The sequence below is a fragment of the Eleutherodactylus coqui genome, chromosome 11 (genome assembly GCF_035609145.1).
Source record: "Eleutherodactylus coqui strain aEleCoq1 chromosome 11, aEleCoq1.hap1, whole genome shotgun sequence".
Lineage (NCBI taxonomy): Eukaryota > Metazoa > Chordata > Amphibia > Anura > Eleutherodactylidae > Eleutherodactylus > Eleutherodactylus coqui.
In genome coordinates, this window is record NC_089847.1 from 90,517,453 (window position 1) to 90,536,506 (window position 19,054).

General features: G+C 44.3%; 1 protein-coding gene across 2 annotated transcripts in view; it reads left to right on the forward strand.

Annotated features, from left to right (window-relative positions):
- CRACR2B (calcium release activated channel regulator 2B) overlaps nt 1-19,054 on the forward strand; it is a 61,742-nt gene that overhangs the window by 21,617 nt on the left and 21,071 nt on the right. For both annotated transcript variants that reach the window (XM_066583020.1, XM_066583021.1), the window contains exons 2-3: nt 15,800-16,008; nt 17,733-17,844. In XM_066583020.1, the coding sequence (XP_066439117.1) occupies nt 15,823-16,008; nt 17,733-17,844 (298 nt within the window). In that variant the 5' untranslated portion in view covers nt 15,800-15,822. The remainder of the gene's footprint in view (nt 1-15,799; nt 16,009-17,732; nt 17,845-19,054) is intronic.

Genomic DNA, 19,054 nt, shown 5'->3' on the forward strand with positions numbered 1-19,054 from the left:
GAATTTAAGTTTGTTTTTTTTGTACATTATATGGTACATTAAATGGTACCATTGAAACTTACAACTCGTCTCACAAAAAACAAGCCCTCATTCAGTTAGCTTGATAAATAAATAAAATCGTAACTGCTTTATTTATCTATTTTTTTTAGAAAGGGGGGGGACAAGCTCAGTCACTAAGGGGTTAATGAACCTGGATATTTGCATATTCCCAACTGTGCATTATTCACTCTGAGCCCCATCAGAATCCCATTATACTCTCCACTCCTGAATGTTCTTCTGACCAGGAAACGCTATGACAAATTCCCTACTGAGTATTTAAAAAGCCACTAGGGACTTCAGGTGTGACAGACTGGCTTTTCCTGGGTGACTCGGTCACACCAGGGAAGTCACTCCTGTTATTACATTTATACTGAATTTCTCCACCCTCATACCACCACAGCACTACCTTTTAGGCCTATGGTAATGCGCCCCCCCCCCCTTCCCGGTGTTATCCCACAGCTATTCTGTTCTATTGAACCTAATAGCTCAATGTTCACACGGCAGAATTCCACTGTGGAATTCTGCAGCGTAAAAGAGTGAGTGTCCGGCTTCCATTGTAGTGTATGGAAGCTATCCGTTGTGAGCACAGCGGAAGTATCACGTGATTGCGCGTCAACGCCGGCTGCGTCATCACCCACTGCTGGCGCGTCATGTGCTGTACTGCGTCGGCTTGCCAGACGGGACTAGCGCGGCAGATCCAGAGAGGTGAGTATGGGGTCTTTGGGGGGGGGGGGGGGGTGCCGTGTTGGACTCCGCTGCAATATTCCACTGGCGGAGTCCCACACGGCCGCGGGCATGAGGCCCAAGTCACAATATCTGACCTCGACCACCGTATGTTGCATTGTGAAATGCATATATTAATCCTATCTGTTGTACAGTGTATCTACCAAACCTCAGTACACAGCACAAATGCAAACTCTGTTCACTTTCTCCATGCCGTTGTATTTAAAGAGAACCAGGTAATGCCACCTGTGCAATAATTAAAAAAAAAATAAAAATTTTATTTATCTGAAACGCTGCGGCAATTCCATAAAACATGTATGGTTTGAAACTGTGTCGGGGAGGACGCTGGGAGTCATGGGGGCCGGGCCCCTCTGGGCTCTCCCCGGTTACATCACCTTACAGGTCTCTCCCTGTACACAAACAGAGTGGTTCGGAGGACATGAGCCTGGTGACGGCTCTAACATCATGATCTGTCATGTTTCATGTTGCCGGAGTATCTGATCATGAAATGTTTCCCCAGGATATAGTTTTCAATATGAACACGACACGTAACAACCTGCATACTAGGAATAGCAAGGTATAAAAAGCTGCCTTTTATAGGAAGTCACCTGTTCTATTAAATATAGAGCCAATTTACAAAGGGTGCAATTGTATACACACACCCTTGTTAATCCCATGTAAAAGTTAAAAGGACACGCAATGTGCTGCACCACCTAACATATAACCCTTACCGCCTCGTGGGCTCGTTCTGCTCCTCACCAGTCTGTGACTACCGTTCACATAACATTCTCTGAACAGTTGGATGTATTGTAGCAACTTTTTTTTTCAATAGAATTTGTATTGAAAATGTATTTGTAGATAGTCATAAGAGGCAGAAATTTCTCATCCAGCTAATAAGGTGGCTTCTGGGTTCAGCAAATCTTAAATTTTCTTTTTTTTAACTAATATTTTAAGTGCCATGGCAGTGACTAATTTCATCCATTACCAATTCAGTACACCGTGCCATCATGCTACGGTACATATCACATCATGTACTAGGGACAGGCAGCAGCAGATCTCTGCTTGCTGTTATTCATTTGGAACGGTACTGTTGTACCTTGACACCACCGGAAGCTAGCAGTTTGACGGGGCTTGCATGGAAGAATGCCCCTGGCTGCCAATTGGCTGGATGGTTGAAGAAAGTTATTCTGCCAGAGAACATGCACGCCGCCGCCGCCCACACTGTTCTCCCCCGTACTGGAGCGGCGACATGTGGCCGCTGAGGGCTACTCCGCTTCCAATCTGCCTCTCAGCAGCAGCACCGTTGACCGCTCCGCTGTCTCCTCTTCCTTTAGCAGCTAATTGGCTGTGAAGGGCAGCATGCCGGCGCTGTAGCCTGCCAGCCCTGTCACTCTCCTCCCCGCTCCATTGCCTCTGCTCACCGCTGTCCCCCTCCATGGTACGCTGCTACCGATAGTGAAGCAGGGAGTGCGGTGGCTGCCACGCTGACAGTGGCTGAGGGCAGGGGTAGCAGCCACTGGGGATGCCGCCGGGGACAATCGGAAGAATATTTTGAAGGCTCACATCCATCACCTACCGACACATTACACCCGATAGACAGTGATGCCACAACAGCTCCACTTTGCCAACTGCGGGGTCCGGATAGCACTTGAGAGGTGAGAGACCCTCACATAGCACGGTAGCGGTGACAGCCAATCAGAAGCTGGAGGCATCACCAAATGTCAACACCGCTATATTATGTCTTCGCCCCTAACTGGTGGCGATATAATACAACAGTACCATTTGGAACTATACCTCTGCTGCGCCCCCTATTGGATGGCAGCATTCCTGCAAATCAATGCCTTACCCTTTTACACAGGTCTTTTAGAACAATGATTGGGGAATAAGTTCATGCTTGAAAACTAAGCCTGAATCCATACACAGACAGCTGTTTCTGGGGTTTCGCCTCTCAGTGTGCAGTAGGTTTTTGGCTTGGCTAGTGAGAGGCCTATGATGTGGGGGTGGGAGGAGTATTTTCTCTCCTTAAGGAGAGCACCTAGAAGGTGACACCTAGTAGGTGAGTGAGGAGATTTTTATAAGGCCTATAAAGGGTTGGGCATTGATTTGCAGGAATGCTGTCACCAAATAGGTGGCGCTGCAGAGATGCTGCCTTCTAATAGATGGCACTGCAGAGGTATTGTTCCATCTTCCTTATTTGCATGGATGGCCTTATAAGTCTCCTGACTCACCTTCTAGGTGCTCTCCTTAAGGAGCGATGATACCCCTCCCAACTCATTTGGAACTTGTCATTGTTTACTCACCAAGTATGTCCTTGTCATGTGATGGACACACGGTAAGCTAGCACTCTGATAACTTGACTATAACCAGTCCTGCCTGCACCAGCGTGTCCATCCCATGACAGTACAGGTTGTTATCCACTGTAAGTAAATCATCCAGGATTCCATTGCTTAACCTGAAGCAGAGAACTGCAAACCTTGGGGATGTTTACTTGAAGTGTGAAATATTTAATTACACAATGAATAATCTTTGTGTTGTAGTCAGAATAATTCTTGAACTTACCTGTAAAGTTTTCAGATATCTTCCTGTGGCTCTATTTGAAAAAGTTGTACAAATATGATAGGCATATTTAAAAAGAACCTGGTAGCTATCCTGGCACATTTGTTTCAGTAAATGCATGCATTTCAATTCTAGAGCACCTTTTCTCATAACTTTAGGGCTTCAGATGGCGGCTAGAATGGTTGGCAATGCATCCTAGAATTTGCAAATGGCAACATGAATTTACAGTGGTGTTGCCATTTGCCCTTAGCACCAAAATTGCTTTTCTGTGGCTGCAACTTTAGGGCTCCTGCCCACGGACTGATATTTGCTGCGGAATCCATAGCGGGTGTCCGCATCGCGGATCTGCAGCAAATGGCGCTCATAGCATGCTGTGGGTAATCGATTCCTCCTGCACACTTGCAGAAATGAATTGCGGTTTCTGCAAGCGAAGGACAAATCGCAGCATGCTCCCTTTTTTTTAAAAAAATTTTTAAATTTTTTTCTGTGCAGATTCTGCACTGATTGCTTCCATTGAGGTCAATGGAAGCTGTCCAATACGCGACCCTTCCACAGTCCTATAGCAGAAAGGTTGCGGATTCCTCTTCATCTCTAGGGGATGACGTGGGAAAAGCAGGACTTTAAAAAATAAATAAATAAAAATCTGTATTGCGTATGTCCGATGGCTCGCCGCAGTACAGATAGAAGACAGCAGGTGCGCGCGGACCCCGCTGCTGGCAAAGCCGGATTCTGCATGCAGAATCCGCCTCTGCCGTGTGCAAGGGAGCCTTAAGAAAAAAATATCTATTCCTCCATCCCCTTATAGTAGACACAACGCATGCTAGGCATGTCCGCTAGACCTATATCTGATTGCCTCGTCACAGGAAATCTCACATCTGCCCGCCAGATAGAATCTGGGGGAAAGAGGCTGCATGGGAGAATGTCTTCCCCCGCCTACTCCTGAGGAGGGAGCAGCTCACACTCTACCTCTGACTTTCTATCCCAGTCACTGCAGCCTCCTTGGTAGTGTCCAGTTCCTGTCTGTTGGCGGGTTCTCTCCATGATGGTGGTAAGGCGATATTATTGACCAAGGAAGTGAGAGATGCATTGCCAATATGTACAAAGGGTAACAAGAAGATGGGGCAAGTGATGCAGGTATCATTACTCTGAGGTCTATTCAAGTGACAGCTGGCGTGTGATATCATCAGAATCTACGCTGTGATATGACATTTGTCTGACCGGGGAAGTGTTTTTTGTTTTTTTTTTTGTAGTGCAGACGCTCCTAATGTTACCAGCTGACTGGCTTCCATTCATTGTTCTGTAGTGTGGAGTCTCTGACATTTGGCCTTTGCAAGGTTTCCATTCCAACAGACTTGCCCATTCCAGCAGACGTTGCCCCCTCTACACTTTGGCAGATCTCGCCTCCCTCTTTTTCGCCATGGCTGCCCGTTAGACATCCTATATAACTGGTGCCCATTCCAAGAGACGTTTGCCCCCCCTTCCCCGCCATAGGTACTCGTTGTAGATGTCCTATATAACTAGTCTTAGTTATTGTAACCCAGTAACATTAGCAAGCACATGCCGCCTACTGCCCCTGTAGGCGTGGGGCAAGCTGTAATACTGCCTCCTATGTGCAAGCGAGGCCTTCTTTATTTGTTTTATTAGAAAATGATCTATCTATTTAGGTTTGACAGCTGAGATAGCTTGTGTGGTTATTTTTCTTAGCCTGGGGCACTGTATGCGCTAGAGCAATTACTTTCCCAGTGTCATTTTACTAATGGCTTAAGTTCTACGAGCTGCTGTGAGGCAGCAAGGACATTATTTTCCTACTTTATAGCGATATCTTGGTTCAAATCCTTCAGCTGTGGGAATGGTCTTGCTATACTAAGAGCAAGTGCCAGGCTGGCAAGCCTACCCTACTGCGCTTGTGTAAACAGCCTGTTGCTGCCTGTTCCAATTAGTACATGAATGATGTAATATGTAGGATGATGGCACAGTGTACTGAATTGGTAATGGAGGAGATCAGCCACTGCCTTGTAAGTGCAGTCATCAGCCTGCATATATTGAACGTGCCCATCGGTGCTGCCTTGTCAGGTCAGAAGATCAGTAGATCATAGATGTCTTTCTTTGACAAAGGTTTATTGTATTAACCCTTTGCAATCCAATTTTTGATTCAAGGTTTACTAGGGGGCTCTCTCTTTCTGCCATTTTACAATGGGGCCATCTGCTGGCTTGAGCCAGTACTGCACTATTTGATATGCCAGAGAGGCCCCCAACCAGAGAGCGGCCAGTAATGTATAGTAAGAATACCCTTCCGACGCCAGAGCTGTACAGGCTTCAATCAGAATGTTGGAAGATGTCAGACAGTGGTTTGGAAAGGGTTAAAGGATCATTCTGGAAGGGGTTATGCATGTTGGCACAACCACTTTAAAAGGCTTGTCTGGGACTCTTGTTTTTCTTCTTTTTTTTTTTTTTACTATTGCTTTATCCTTAGGATAGGTTTCCTATAGAAGATTGGAGGGAGTTGGTATTGCAAGCGCAGCTCCCATTGCATTCAGTGGCAGCTGTGCCTGCAATATCACCATGGGCCATTGCACTACGGACAGCGCAATCTGCTTCCTGTGCTGCCCGTACTGACAGCAGTGCCGGGAATCGACTGATTTGGCAGGGATCCTGAGCGACGAACGTCCGTCGATCATCTATAGATGGCCTATCCTGAGAACAGGTCCTCAACAGAAAAAAATCCCGAAAACCCGTTAACTCAATTAATTTGCTACTAAAAACAAAAAAAAACTTGTAAGGTCTTGTGTATCTTTCAGGTGCTCTTACAGTTCACATCTATGTACCCTGCTGTGCCTGTACTTGCAGCTTGGATCCACAGCAAGTGTCAGTGCCATCATAGTATGTGCCTATCGTCCCTGAGCCTCAAATGTGTAATAGCACCTAGGGGTAGGGTCTGGCATAGTGGACACGGCAGTGTGGCCAAAACCCCAAGTCAATGTAGTGTGCCAATGAATTGTGTATACCCTTTGCATTGAGTGCATTTCATTACCTGTTAGGTAAATTATGTGGGTGGCGCTCAGCCAGCAGGTGAGACCCTATTCTAATGTGATATCAGTTGGGCATCTGTCGGGGTCCGTATACACGAGACCTCGGTTGGGTGCCAGGGTAATTATCGCTACTGTGCTTGCGCAGTAATTGTTCACTAAGTGGAACGTGCTGGAGATCACTTTCGGCCACCCATCCCCATTCAGAGTAAACGGGCAGTCATTCAGAGAACTGCCTATTTACATTGGCCAATTGGCATTTTGATTTTTGTGCCCGCGTAAACCGAACGATAAGTGAATAAATTATCGTTCGCCATCCAGTTGCTGTCGCTGAACGATGATTATTCCATGCAAAATGGCCCCAACTTGTAAACTTATTAGTGAACTTGTACGGGGTGCACCTCTCGTAGGGTGCTGGTGGATGTTCTGATGGCTCAGTAATGCGTATACACTCTTGACTCCTCTCACAACCAGTTTAGTCTTATTAATAACGACCTTATTCTCTCCCACATTGCTTACAATATTGATCTAGTGTGTCACAAAGGGAATAAAATTCCTCTGCTCCACTTCTACATGTGGCTGATGAGAAGTATTTTGTCTCCTTTGCCGATCTAGAGTCTGTCTTCTTTCCAATGGACACTGTGGGTAACGTTGGTACAATTTCAGAGAACTAGCCTATACATGTTATATGGGACAGGAGGTTTAATTTATTTCGGAGATTACCCTTCTGTATAGACTTCAAGGGGTTGTCCCATCGGCACAAGTACTGGCCATATGACTGCTCGTATGTAGAAGAGAAAAATAACGACTCATTGGTGGAACTGTGTAGACCAAAGTGACGGGATCAAAATGCACTTAAGCCGGATTCATACAAGCGTAGGCGTATTTGTGCCGCGTCTTTGCTTATTGTGTGCAACAGCATTTGCTACTGTTCCTCTTTTTTTTGAGATGGCCAATTAGTAATTCCTAATGTAATTAGTTCCATATGTTCTATTTCCACATATAGTAGTGACATCCTGGGTACCCCCAACATCTCATTGTCAGACTGCATCCTGCAAAAATTTTGAACATGAGGGGTTAGTTGATAGTTGATATTTTGACCAAAATACGTAAGCTCATAACCCATGTCAAGGGTCTCACTGTCTGGCAAGCCCCAAAGCGAATGTTCTAAACAAATCCCAAAAGAATGGATCAAACCTACTTAAAATGACTGAAAAAGGCCAAACTTACTGATATGAGGGTGTGAGTACAGGTACACAAATTCCCAGCAGCATGCACAGACAACAAAATTGGTTATGGGGTCGTCTGCTTAGTATCATACTTGTACATAGATCAGGCTTCCTTAGGATGTGACATGCACCATTATGGCCCGCAGCCTACAAGATCCACCCATACTGTTGGGTCAGGTAGTCTATCCCAAACTGTTAAGGCCAGGCGTGTATAACGCAGTGTTTTTACCGCTGAGTGAGCCGGCGGTGAGCAGATACATCGCCGGATATGGCAGTGATTTTATTAAATTTTTTAATTTTTTTTTGCACTGCACATGACGGCGTATCTCATCATGCTGTCATGCGTGGTCTTCCTATTTATTTATTTTTTCCCACTCTTCTCGCTTAGCGACTTTGCATATAAACGCTGCACGTATGTAATGTAATTGCGCATGTACTGTGTTTATTACTCACCCGTAGAGAACAATAGCGGATATTGGGCAGTAAAATAGAACATGCTGGGGTTTTTTTTTTTTTTGTTTTTTTTTAACATGCTTATTATATGCAGTAAAAATCAATTGACACTATTCACTGTGTATTACGCATGCGTAATATGCAATGAAATTGTGCTTGTGTGAGCCCGCCTTTAAGTGTAACAAAAACTACTGACAGCCCATACTTCTTCAAATTCCCAAGGCAATAGTTACTGGTACAAAGAAGCAACAAGTATTAGTAATTAGTAGTCGATATTATTCCTAGACTATTATTAATATCCTTATTTTCACAATTCATTTTTTTTTCTGTGTTTTTTGCAACAGTTCAGAAACACTAAAGGCGCATAAAAAAAAAATACAAGGTGTGAAAGCTCCCTAAGGCTAATGTCACACAGGGGACTGCAATATTGGGTGATGAAACTCGGCCTGATATCGCGCTCGCCAACGTGCGGTGTCCCTGCGCAAGTGAGGCGTTTTTGTGTTAAAACCGTTTCGCATCACTTCAAGAAAGCCCCGGCGGACGACCATGGACTGTTTTTCCATTGTTTTCAATGGGTGAACCTCACATCGCACTCATGCCGTGCGATGCTGTGCTGGCCCCGCTGAAGACAGGTGATGCGGGCGTTTTGAGAGAACGCCCAGAGATGGGACAATTTAAAAAAAAAAAATTTTTTCCCCCTTTCCCGCATCGCTTATGTTTATGATCTCATTCAAAAGATTTTCTCGGCAGTTAGGGTTACAGCAAAAAATAGTCCGTGTCCATCCCCTCTGCAACAGGATTTTTTTTCATTCCAATCACTTTATTAGTTAATGTTTTCACAGCGTAAGCGCTTACTATTAGGGAAAACCCTGTTCACTTGTAGGGGATTTTCTGCTGTAAGGCCTCATGTCCACTTGAAAAATACAATCCGCGCAAAATCTGCCATTTTGCTGTAAATGGTGTTTTTTTTTTTTGCATGCAGATATCCGCACACATTGCTATCTATGTGATAGCAATGTTGCCGATCCGCGGCAGAGTGGAGCATGCCGCGTTTTTTCTCCTGCGCGTGAAAAAATGCAATTCTTTTAAAAAGCCATCCACGGGTGCAAAAATCAATTTAATGGACCGCGGATGGCCAATGATTCCCTATGGGCAAAATCCGATGCGCAATCCACAATTCCATTTAGCTAGTGGACATGAGGCCTAACGGTCCTGCAACTCTAGCTTGCGGTTTGCTGCATTTCTGCAGCCTCTCTGCGACTGATTACACTACATGGTTATTATTAACCTGTTCTTAGGATAGGATATAAACAGTTGATTGTTGTGGATCCACCGCTCCGGCCCCCCCGCGATGATCAGCTGGTGATCTGGTCTGCTGTCAGTGTGGGTGGAGCCAACAGCTGGCAGTGGTTTGGGCAGCATCAACCTGGTGACAGGTTCCCTATAATAAGGCTGGGTCTATATTAACTTTATTTTAAGTTTGTGCTGTTGAGCATCAGGATTAGACCTGTTCCCCGGTATCGGACGTCTCATACACGGCAATATCGGTTTTGTTTTTCTTTAGCTCTGAAGTTGATTTTCCTGTGAAATGACAAGGGTGAAATCTGTAATTTCTCATGACACAGACAGTAATAAAAGTGACAAAGATCTGTTTTCTTATCTCTTCTCTAAATACACATAGCAGCACACATGGTATCAAGGGCACCACAGGCATCAGACCTCGGCCTGTTCAGTCATTAACCCATTTCCTGCCTCACTGCCAGATTCCTGCTGCCACTATGATGGGTGTCGTCTTTAAAATGCCCGTATTTTACTCTAGTATGGGTTTTTCGTACTTTCCGTTTTCTTTTTAAGGACAAATAGCGCTACTCTGCCTTTTCAAGAAAGTGAAACAAACTGAAAGCTCTCCCTTTTTTGAATCCCCATTGAAATCGATGGGTAAAATTAAACAGAATTAAAACTGGGGGGAAAAAAGGAACCATTTTTCTGCTCAAAAAGGGAGCAGAGAGACTGAAGGCCCAAACAAAACCCAGACTGGGGTGTGAAAGGGCTCCGAGACCAGCCCATAACGAGGAAGGAAATGGCTTTTTCTGTGTAGTAAACCTTTGGCTTCTGTTCTTACTCTGGAACAAGTTTGAAAACAAATAAAGATGAATTTCTTAGGAAGACAAGAACTTGCCAAGAAATACTCTGCTGCCTAATCTGAGCGGAACAGCAAGTGACAAATATTACATCAACTTGCACATTTTACCATTGTTGGCTCGTTCATATCTGCATTACGACTTGTTTTTAGAAGAGATGTTTGATAAAAATTTACAGTTTATTTCAATGGGTTAAGAAACAAAAAAGAACTGAAAGCTTTCAGTTTGCTTCCATACCTTTTTCGTTTGTTTTTTTTTTTTAGCATGGGCAGAAAAATACCAGAGTTTTTTTTTTACGTCTGAGCCCCCCCTTCAAGATCAGTGAAGTGTCATTACATAAAAATACATTTCACAGATGTAAGAAAGTCTGGGCCATTTCAGCCGGTAGTCCAAGTCCCAGAATTGGTATGAGGCACAAGGCCTGCTATTGCTGTGTATGGCAGCAGTAGTGCACTGCATGTGCCGGTGAATCTCATGCCCGCTGCCATGCGCAGTGTGATTTTGTGTTTTGCGGATTTTTTTTTGTTTTATTTTAATTCCCCGCTCTCTCATACCAGCGTTGCGTATGTTTACGCAATATATTGTGTATGAGCAGCGTTGCATACGCCAGTGGTTCTCAAGCTTTTTCAGACCAGCGCCCCCTTTGGGTATTGAGACGGTGGCCAGTGCCCCCAAAGCCTTACTAGTTTACCCAGTCAAAGTTTACCTTGTTTACGAAACTTAAAGTACAAATTAAAATCCAAAATACTTTTTTTTTTTTTTTTTTTGTAAATTTTGATTAGTGTTTAACAGATTAGCATTAATTGGGAAAACTCTAAAAATTACCAAAGAAGTATCCATGCCGAGTTGGGGCTCAGTCACACGGGCGCCGATCCACCCATGTTTCTGGATGATAAAACGCCCACATTGCTGGTGCGGCCGAATCTCCGCACCGGACGGAAGAAAGAAGATATGGCTGGCAATAGAGTCGGTCGTGCGGAGATTCGTCTGCACATGGTGCGGCCGTTTTATTGTCCAGAAACAAGGGTGGATCGGCGCCCGTGTGACTGAGCCCTTATTGTATATGAGAAAACTGCTTAAACGAGTATTTAAAAACTGGTTAATGGATTAAGTACCCATGTTGGTATTTCAAGGGTACATGGATCATGAAACCTAGTTTGCATGTCGTCTTTGTCTTGTTTGAGGTGCGAGCAAAACCCATCTAAGTCTGCATCTTGAAGTTTGTCTCAGTCTTCGTGTGCAATTTCTCGAAGACTCGCAAACTGACAGAGCTCGCGTCGACTCAGGTTATTGGTATGAAGGTCCAGTTTGGCAATGAATGAAGAGGTTATACCTTTAGCCTTAATGAAATTCATTTTGTCTCCTTGTGGTTTTCTGTTGACCTCCGTTGAGTTTGCCTATCTCGCTGACATATTTGACAATGTCAAGACGCACGCCGTAGTTCAACTGCATCACAAAGGCTTACGTCGATCGGCCGAAGAAACTCGACTACTGTGTCAAAAGGTTCGTAGAAACGTCGTAAGCACTTTCCTCTTGACAGCCACCTCCCTTTGGTGTGTAGTAGTAGAGGTTTGATACCTTTTGTCATGGTCTTGACAGAGCTTACGGAAAAAACCTTTGTTCAAAGTGTGTGCTTTCTTGAAGACTTTGAAACTGACAGAGCTCGCGTCGATATTGTTAACAACCTCTCGTATAAGTGTTTCGCAACAAGGTCCTGCCGATGGATCACACAGTGAACTGCCATTATGCCAGGTATAGCAAATTTTAAATGGGCTATAAATCCGTGACATCCACCAATCATGGATGGAGCTCCGAAGGTTACTCAAGCAAGTCAAGTTGTTAAAGGGATGATTTTTCTTGGAAAAAATTCTTGCACTCTTGTGTATAGAGGAGCCTTTCCTGTCGGCAGTTAAATGTCTGGTAAACAACAGTTCCTCCACTTCCTCTTCATTCCGATTAATGAAACGAACGCAGGCTAGCAGCAATCCTGCATGGTCTCTAACCGTTGACTTGTCAATTTGCAGTCCAAATTCTGTGTTCTTTAACACGTCCAAAAGCGTTTCTTCCACATCAGCAGCCATCTTGTCATTTCTTCTTGAAACGGTGTCATTACTCAAAAGAATCGATTTCACCATGGCACACGTGTCGGACCCAGTTCAAACGGTCCCCCCTCCCCCCCTTCCCACCACCTCTTTTTGTTTCTCCGCCCCCTTGAGAAGTGACCCATACTCCTATGGGCGCTCATATCTACACACAATGTTTGCATGCTAATGTGAATACATCAATGGAACTCGGTGTACTTTCATTGACTATATACCACATATCATGCAGGCGTGCATCGCGTCTTGTATACGCAGTGACATCACAGACATGTGAATGAACCGTAAAGCTGCGTATACACATTAGACTAAAGTTGGTAAAAATTAACAATTTCAACCAAAACAGTCGATCGTTAGGTGCAATTTAACAATGAAGGATCATTTTAGCCGCCTGATGACAAGCTTTCGTTGTCTGGAAGGAAGTCGGACAAGTTTCACATTGTTTTAGCCGATAGTTAGGCGAAAGCTCCTTTTGTTGTGGTGAAAGATGTTTAGTCTCTGAACGAAAGAACGTTCCTTAAAGATCCTTCATCCGTCGCCCAGTGTCCTTTAACATGTTTGGCCAGCTTGAATACCTAGAACGTCCAACATGGACTAAAATGTATAGGACTTCATCTTTGTAAGGATCCTTCAGCAGACCATCTTCTGCTCACCCATCAACCTACTTCTGTCAGTGTATGGTCCCCTTTACAGCATGGCCTTATCTAAGGTAACTGATTATCTGAAATGGGTGTATTCTATAGGAATAACCCATATCCTTGATCTATATTTATTAGTAAGCCCTGGCTCACATGAACAGGTCGGATTCTGGCTGTGAGCCCAGCCGGTCACCCTGCGTACCTGATTTCTCTGTATTGCTAATGTCCATGGCAGCTCGCCGTCAGTAATGCGCAGTACTGTTTTTTTTTTTTTTCTCCATTGTATTTCCCACACCGTCGTTAAGCGATGATGTGGGTCGGACGGCCTCCAGTAACCGCAATGGAGGCTGTCCACGCGAATTCTGCAGCAAAATGGAGCATGCTGTGGTTTTCTTCTGCTTGTGGAATATAAAATTCGTATCCAATAGTAGGAATGAAAAATCGAAAATGCATGCCTTTCAATGCCTGAATTTTACCGTGGATTGCCGATGGCGACTATGGAATCGGCAATCCAAATCCATCTGTGTGAGCCCAGGCTTAAACTTTCATAGCAGTGAACCATCCTCTACTGGACTGTACAGTGAATGGTGATTACTCTCCTTCTGTACTGGCGACGCACTGATGCATGCAGGTCATCGGGACCTTCCTTGGTTAGTACAGCAGTAATGTTCAGTTCTGTGCAAGGCCAGCATGCTTCATGTGACCGGTCTCCGATAGCTGGATCGCATGGTATCTGCTTCACGCTTCCATCATGACAGCTTTGTTATGATGTACAAGGGTGAAGCCCCAAACCATATCGCTGTATGAATCGCCTATTCTAAGGCTGGCACACGTTTAGACACTAAAGCAGAAGTACTACGCCCTGGGGCTCTGATCTGAGAGACTTCACAAGGCAATATACACATTGTATTTCACAATCAGCTTCACATGCTTTCATGGTGGTAACCTCGGTGCTTCTTATGTTGAGAAAGGTCATGTAATGGTCCCAAAAATTCCAACATGGTTGACATTATTGTGATTATTTCATGATGCCCTCCACTCCCTCTTAAGGAAGCTTTGGGGTCGATGGCAGTCATACAAAGTAGCAGACAAAATAATTACTCCAAGGTTGTTATAGAATTATGTTGCATAAAGCATACAGATATAGCAAGCGTTAACTTGACATAACACATTATGATATGGGCAATTTCACATCTGCGCTGGAGCTCCGGGAAGCAGGAAAGGTGAATGCACGCTGCCGAAGGGCTCCGTCTCTGGATGGAACTGAACTGCATCGGGCAGACTCGATTGACTATAATGGGGTCTGTCCACTTTCTGCCCGACTTTTGGATGGAAAGAGAAGCCCTTAATGCAGCGTTTTTTCTTCCCGCATTTAGAGCTGGATCTGTGACAGAACCTGCCCCCGGGAGTTCCAACGCAGATGTGAAACTGGTCTAACTCCTTTAGGCATAATGTCCACGGGAAAATTCATGCCCACGTGGACTCACCATGCAGAATCCCGCCGCGGATCCCTTCTTTCCCACAGATATGAGGCCAGAAAAGCCTTATTACTTACCTGTCCGGACGCTGCGGATCTTCCCTTCATCGCGGCCGGATCTTCTTTCTTCAGCCCTGCGGATGTGCTCGCATGCGCTGTGCACACTTTCTTCCTTCCATAGCTTTCAATGGAAGCTGCGGGAGCCGTCCGTGATGCAGACCTGCAGGAAAATAGAGCATAATGCGATTTTCCTTCTGTGCGTGCGACCCACACGCCAGGAAGAAATACCATCCGCATGCTTTTAGCTGCCCATACGGATGCTAATGCCTCCCTACGGGCAGCAAGACGCACGGAACTCCCGTCCGGAGGCCATGCACAGATTTTATAAATAAAATCCACCCGTGGACATTGGGCCTTAAACTATTGTAATACTTAATAGTTGTCACAATACACTGGCCATGTTAACAGTCGCTACGTTTGTAGCACAACTTTCCTGCTCAGATGTTAGAGAGACTTGCCGTACGAGAACAAAGTGTGATACTCTTCTTCATTCATTAGTTTATATACTGTTTGTAGACTTGGATCATTGTGTTGTGTACCGGCGCATAATTGTTCTCAAAAAACTTTTGGGGACTTTTCATATGGGCAGGACAATATTTTCACTATTACGGCCTGCTCTAACTTCGCTTGCATTTCATTTGGATCCTTACTAAATATGCGGTCTTTTGTTAAGAGGACGGGGTCCGGGTCCTCTGACTACTGCAAACCTTTATAGTCCCTGCTGACTCCATTGTCACTTTTTTTTTTCTTCTTCTAGACACCCATCCTCGCCCATATTTGCACAATTGCTTCATGTTGCCATAATAAAAAAAATGGTTGATTGCACAGGTGGACTTAAGGTACCTTTTACATTGGACGGCTACCTTTTTACATTGGACGGCTGTCACATCTGTGCTTTTACACAGGAATAATATACCAAAAATATCCGTGGATTTATGTCAATCTGCTTCAACAGCCCTATTACTGACTAAGTAGCACGGCACTCTAGGTCGGTGTTCCCCAACTCCAGTTCTCAGGGACCGCCAACAGGTCGTGTTTTCAGGATCTCCTCAGTATTGCACAGGTGATCTAATTATCATCAGTGCCTCAGATATTGCCACAGGTGTTCCTACCATAGGATATCCTGAAAACATGACCTGTTGGGGGTCCCTGAGGACTGGAGTTGGGGACCCCTGCTCTAGGATGTATGTAGCAGATGTTCAATTTATCTTGCACTTAAATAATGTACAAGAAACGCAAAATCCAATTCGCATATCTTGCGCTTCACACAGATTTACATTGAAGTTTGACTTTTTTTCATGGTTTCCTGGCATCCGTACATCACTTTACATATGGTCTTGTTTTTTTGTTCTCTGCAGCTAAGCCTTGCCACCCCCCAGACATGGAAGAAAGGGGTACTTCTCCAAGGTGCTCTCCATGTCTTAGGGTAAGGAAAGGGTTAAAAGCTTCCAGACAGTCATCTTTACGTCTGTCAAGAGATTCAGAAGAAATGATGGGGAAAGCAGAGGAACTTTTTCAACTTTGTGATAAGGAGGAAAAGGGGTTAATAACCAAAGGGGATCTTCAGGTAAGTCGGACTTTAAAAGTTGTCTTTTTGCATTTGTTTTCCATGAACTCCTTGATTATGTATCTATTAAGATAAAACCTTACACTTTGCATTTTACAGTAAATTTCTGGTGTAGGACTACAACGGGAGTTATATCTCCTTTAAGAATTCCCACCGTACCCCTCTAAAATAAAACCCTAAAATATAACTGGTTATCGTGCGGCTGTTTATAAGCCACTTATTGTTGAACCAATGAGGAGGTGGGATTGGGGTTCTCCATGAACCAATGAGGAAATGGGAAGTGTGTCTCAGACTACCTTAGACTCTCCATAGACATTGCAGATAAACTGTAGTCACAGGTCACAAGCTCAACTCTAATGAAGCGGAGCTAAAAAGTGGCCAAGCAGGAAGTTCTAAGAAAATTAGCCAGTAATTATACCTAATTATACCTTTTATAGAAAGTGACTTGCATATACTTCTAGAGCTCCTGACTCAACAGAAGGTGTGTGTGTGTGTGTGTGTGTGTGTGTGTGTGTGTGTGTAATATTTTTTATATATATATATATATATATATATATATATATATATATATATTAGGGATGAGTGAGTATACTCGCTAAGGCACTACTCGCTCGAGTAATGTGCCTTAGACTAGTATCTCCCTGCTCGTCCCTGAAGATTCGGGAGCCGCTGCAGCTGACAGGTGAGTCGCGGCGAGGGAGAGAGAAATCTCCCCTTCGTTCCTCCCCGCAGCTCCCGCTCCGCGGCGGCCCCCAAATCTTCCGGGACGAGCAGGGAGATACTCGGCTAAAGCACATTACTCGAGCGAGTAGTGCTTTAGCGAGTATACTCGCTCATCCTATATATATATATATATATATATATATATATATATATATATATATATATATATATATATATATATATATATATATATATATATATATTATAAAATTGTGATTGTGTGTGTGTGTATCTATGGCAGGATGCATGTTTTCTCTCCACGCTACTCAAAAAAAATTTATAGTTTTACAAACATGGCACCAATAAAAACTGCAGTTCGCCACACAAAAAAACAAGCCCCTACACAGCCGTGTCAATGGAAAAATAAAAAAGTTATGGCTTTTGGAAAATGGAGAAAAAAATCCACCAAAAATCGTTGCGTCCTTATGCCCAAAATAGGCCATGTCCTTAAGGGGTTAAAGCCATGATCACTAGTTGTCTCCATTCTTGCTGTGGTCTGATGTGTGTTTAGTGAATAGGAAGACATTCTACCAAACCCCATATGATGTAGTCAGCAGATTGTCCCTAACATAAAATGTCTCTAACCAGCTTTAGAGTTAAAGGCCTTGTGCCATGATTACAAGTTATACCATAGCGACTGCTGAGACCCCCACTGATCCTGCAATCGGTGCTCTGGCACATCCTGAAGGTTGGGCAGCGGTGGTTGCATATACTTTCTGCTGCTCAATTCACTTTAATGGGACCGCTGGAGATGGCCTAGCACTTAAACTCTATCTCCAACCGCCCCATTGAAGTGACTGAGCTATACCACACATGTGCGACCACTGCTGCCCATACTTGGGATGCATGGCGGCTGTTTTGGAATTGGTGCGAATCCCGGTTGTCATAACCCCAACCAATCTGCAGGTTATTCTGTATCTTGTGTATAGCGGATACCATGGAATACTAATATAAACCCTTGGAGTTACAGTGCTGACAGGCCATCTTTTTCCTTCTTTTAGCAGCTACAGAATGAGCTTCCTCTCACACCGGAACAACTGGAATCTGTATTTGAGAGCCTAGACCAGAGTAATAATGGCTTCCTCACTCCCGTGGAGTTCAGCATGGGCCTCGGTAACCCTTTTTCTAATCCTATTGTTTTAGCTCACTCTGAATAGGGCTTACAATGGTATTTGATATTTAGGATTCCTTCAAAATTGAGAAGTGGATGATTAAATGAGACATTTGTATTGACCCAAATCTGTGACCTAGCTTAAGAGGCTATAGAGGTATTAAATGCAGTCCCAGTAGCTATAGGCTACCATAATGCACAAAATACCGGTGCCTTGGGCTAATTTTACACAGGCGTGAGTGATATTGTGCTCGCTAACATGCAATTTCCCCACGCATGCGAGGCGTTTTATCAAAAACTCCTTGTAACACTTTGAGGAAGTAGCGATTCTCCGACGCGGCGGAGGATCGCAGAGTGTTTCCCATTGTTTTCAATAGGAAACCTTGCATCGCACACGGTGTGATGCTTAGCTGACCCTATTGAAAACAATGGGTGATGCAAATTGACTATCACTGCAAATAATTCCCACTCCCTCCTCAACATCTCCCTGCACTGTTTGTTAATTGGTGCTTGTGACACTACAAACCCCTCTTTACTGTATGCACGAATTATGGACAGCTTTGCTATGAAGATACAACACCCGCTACAGTAGGGATCGTCTTGCTGGTATAAAAAATGGTCAAAGAGGAGGAAAGGAATGAACACTGAAACCATTCATTCACTGAAGTGGTTAGCTAAGAGCTCGGGAATTCCTGGGTGTCTCGTTGGGGAAGCAGGTTGTTGCCACTCATACAATCTGTAACCAGGAAGGTAAAACCGTGCATCAGTCAGGATACAGTAAAGTTCAAGTAGTCCAGGAGATTATAGAAACATTTGGGGTTCTGATGAATGGGACATACACAGGATTTGGTCAAGTGCGGATCATGCGTCTTATGCATATTGGGTGTGCATAGACTTATAGATAAAAGCACGAGAACTGCATATACTCAGTCGGTGCCTTCATTATGAGATGAGTGATGTTAATAATGCTACCATACAGAGCACACATAACACTGCCACACTGTGCAAATATAAATAACACACAAAATGCCATGACCCCTGTTACCGTGTTTCCCCAAAATTAAGACCTACGCCTGTTTGAGAGAGGCTTGAAATAAGCTTTCCCCAAAAAATAAGCCCTAGCTAAAAAAAAAATCAATACTCATCTGGCCCGCGGTGTCTGAGTCCCTCGCGATGATCCCCGGCGCTGCGGCAGGCTGCCGTGTCCTCTGC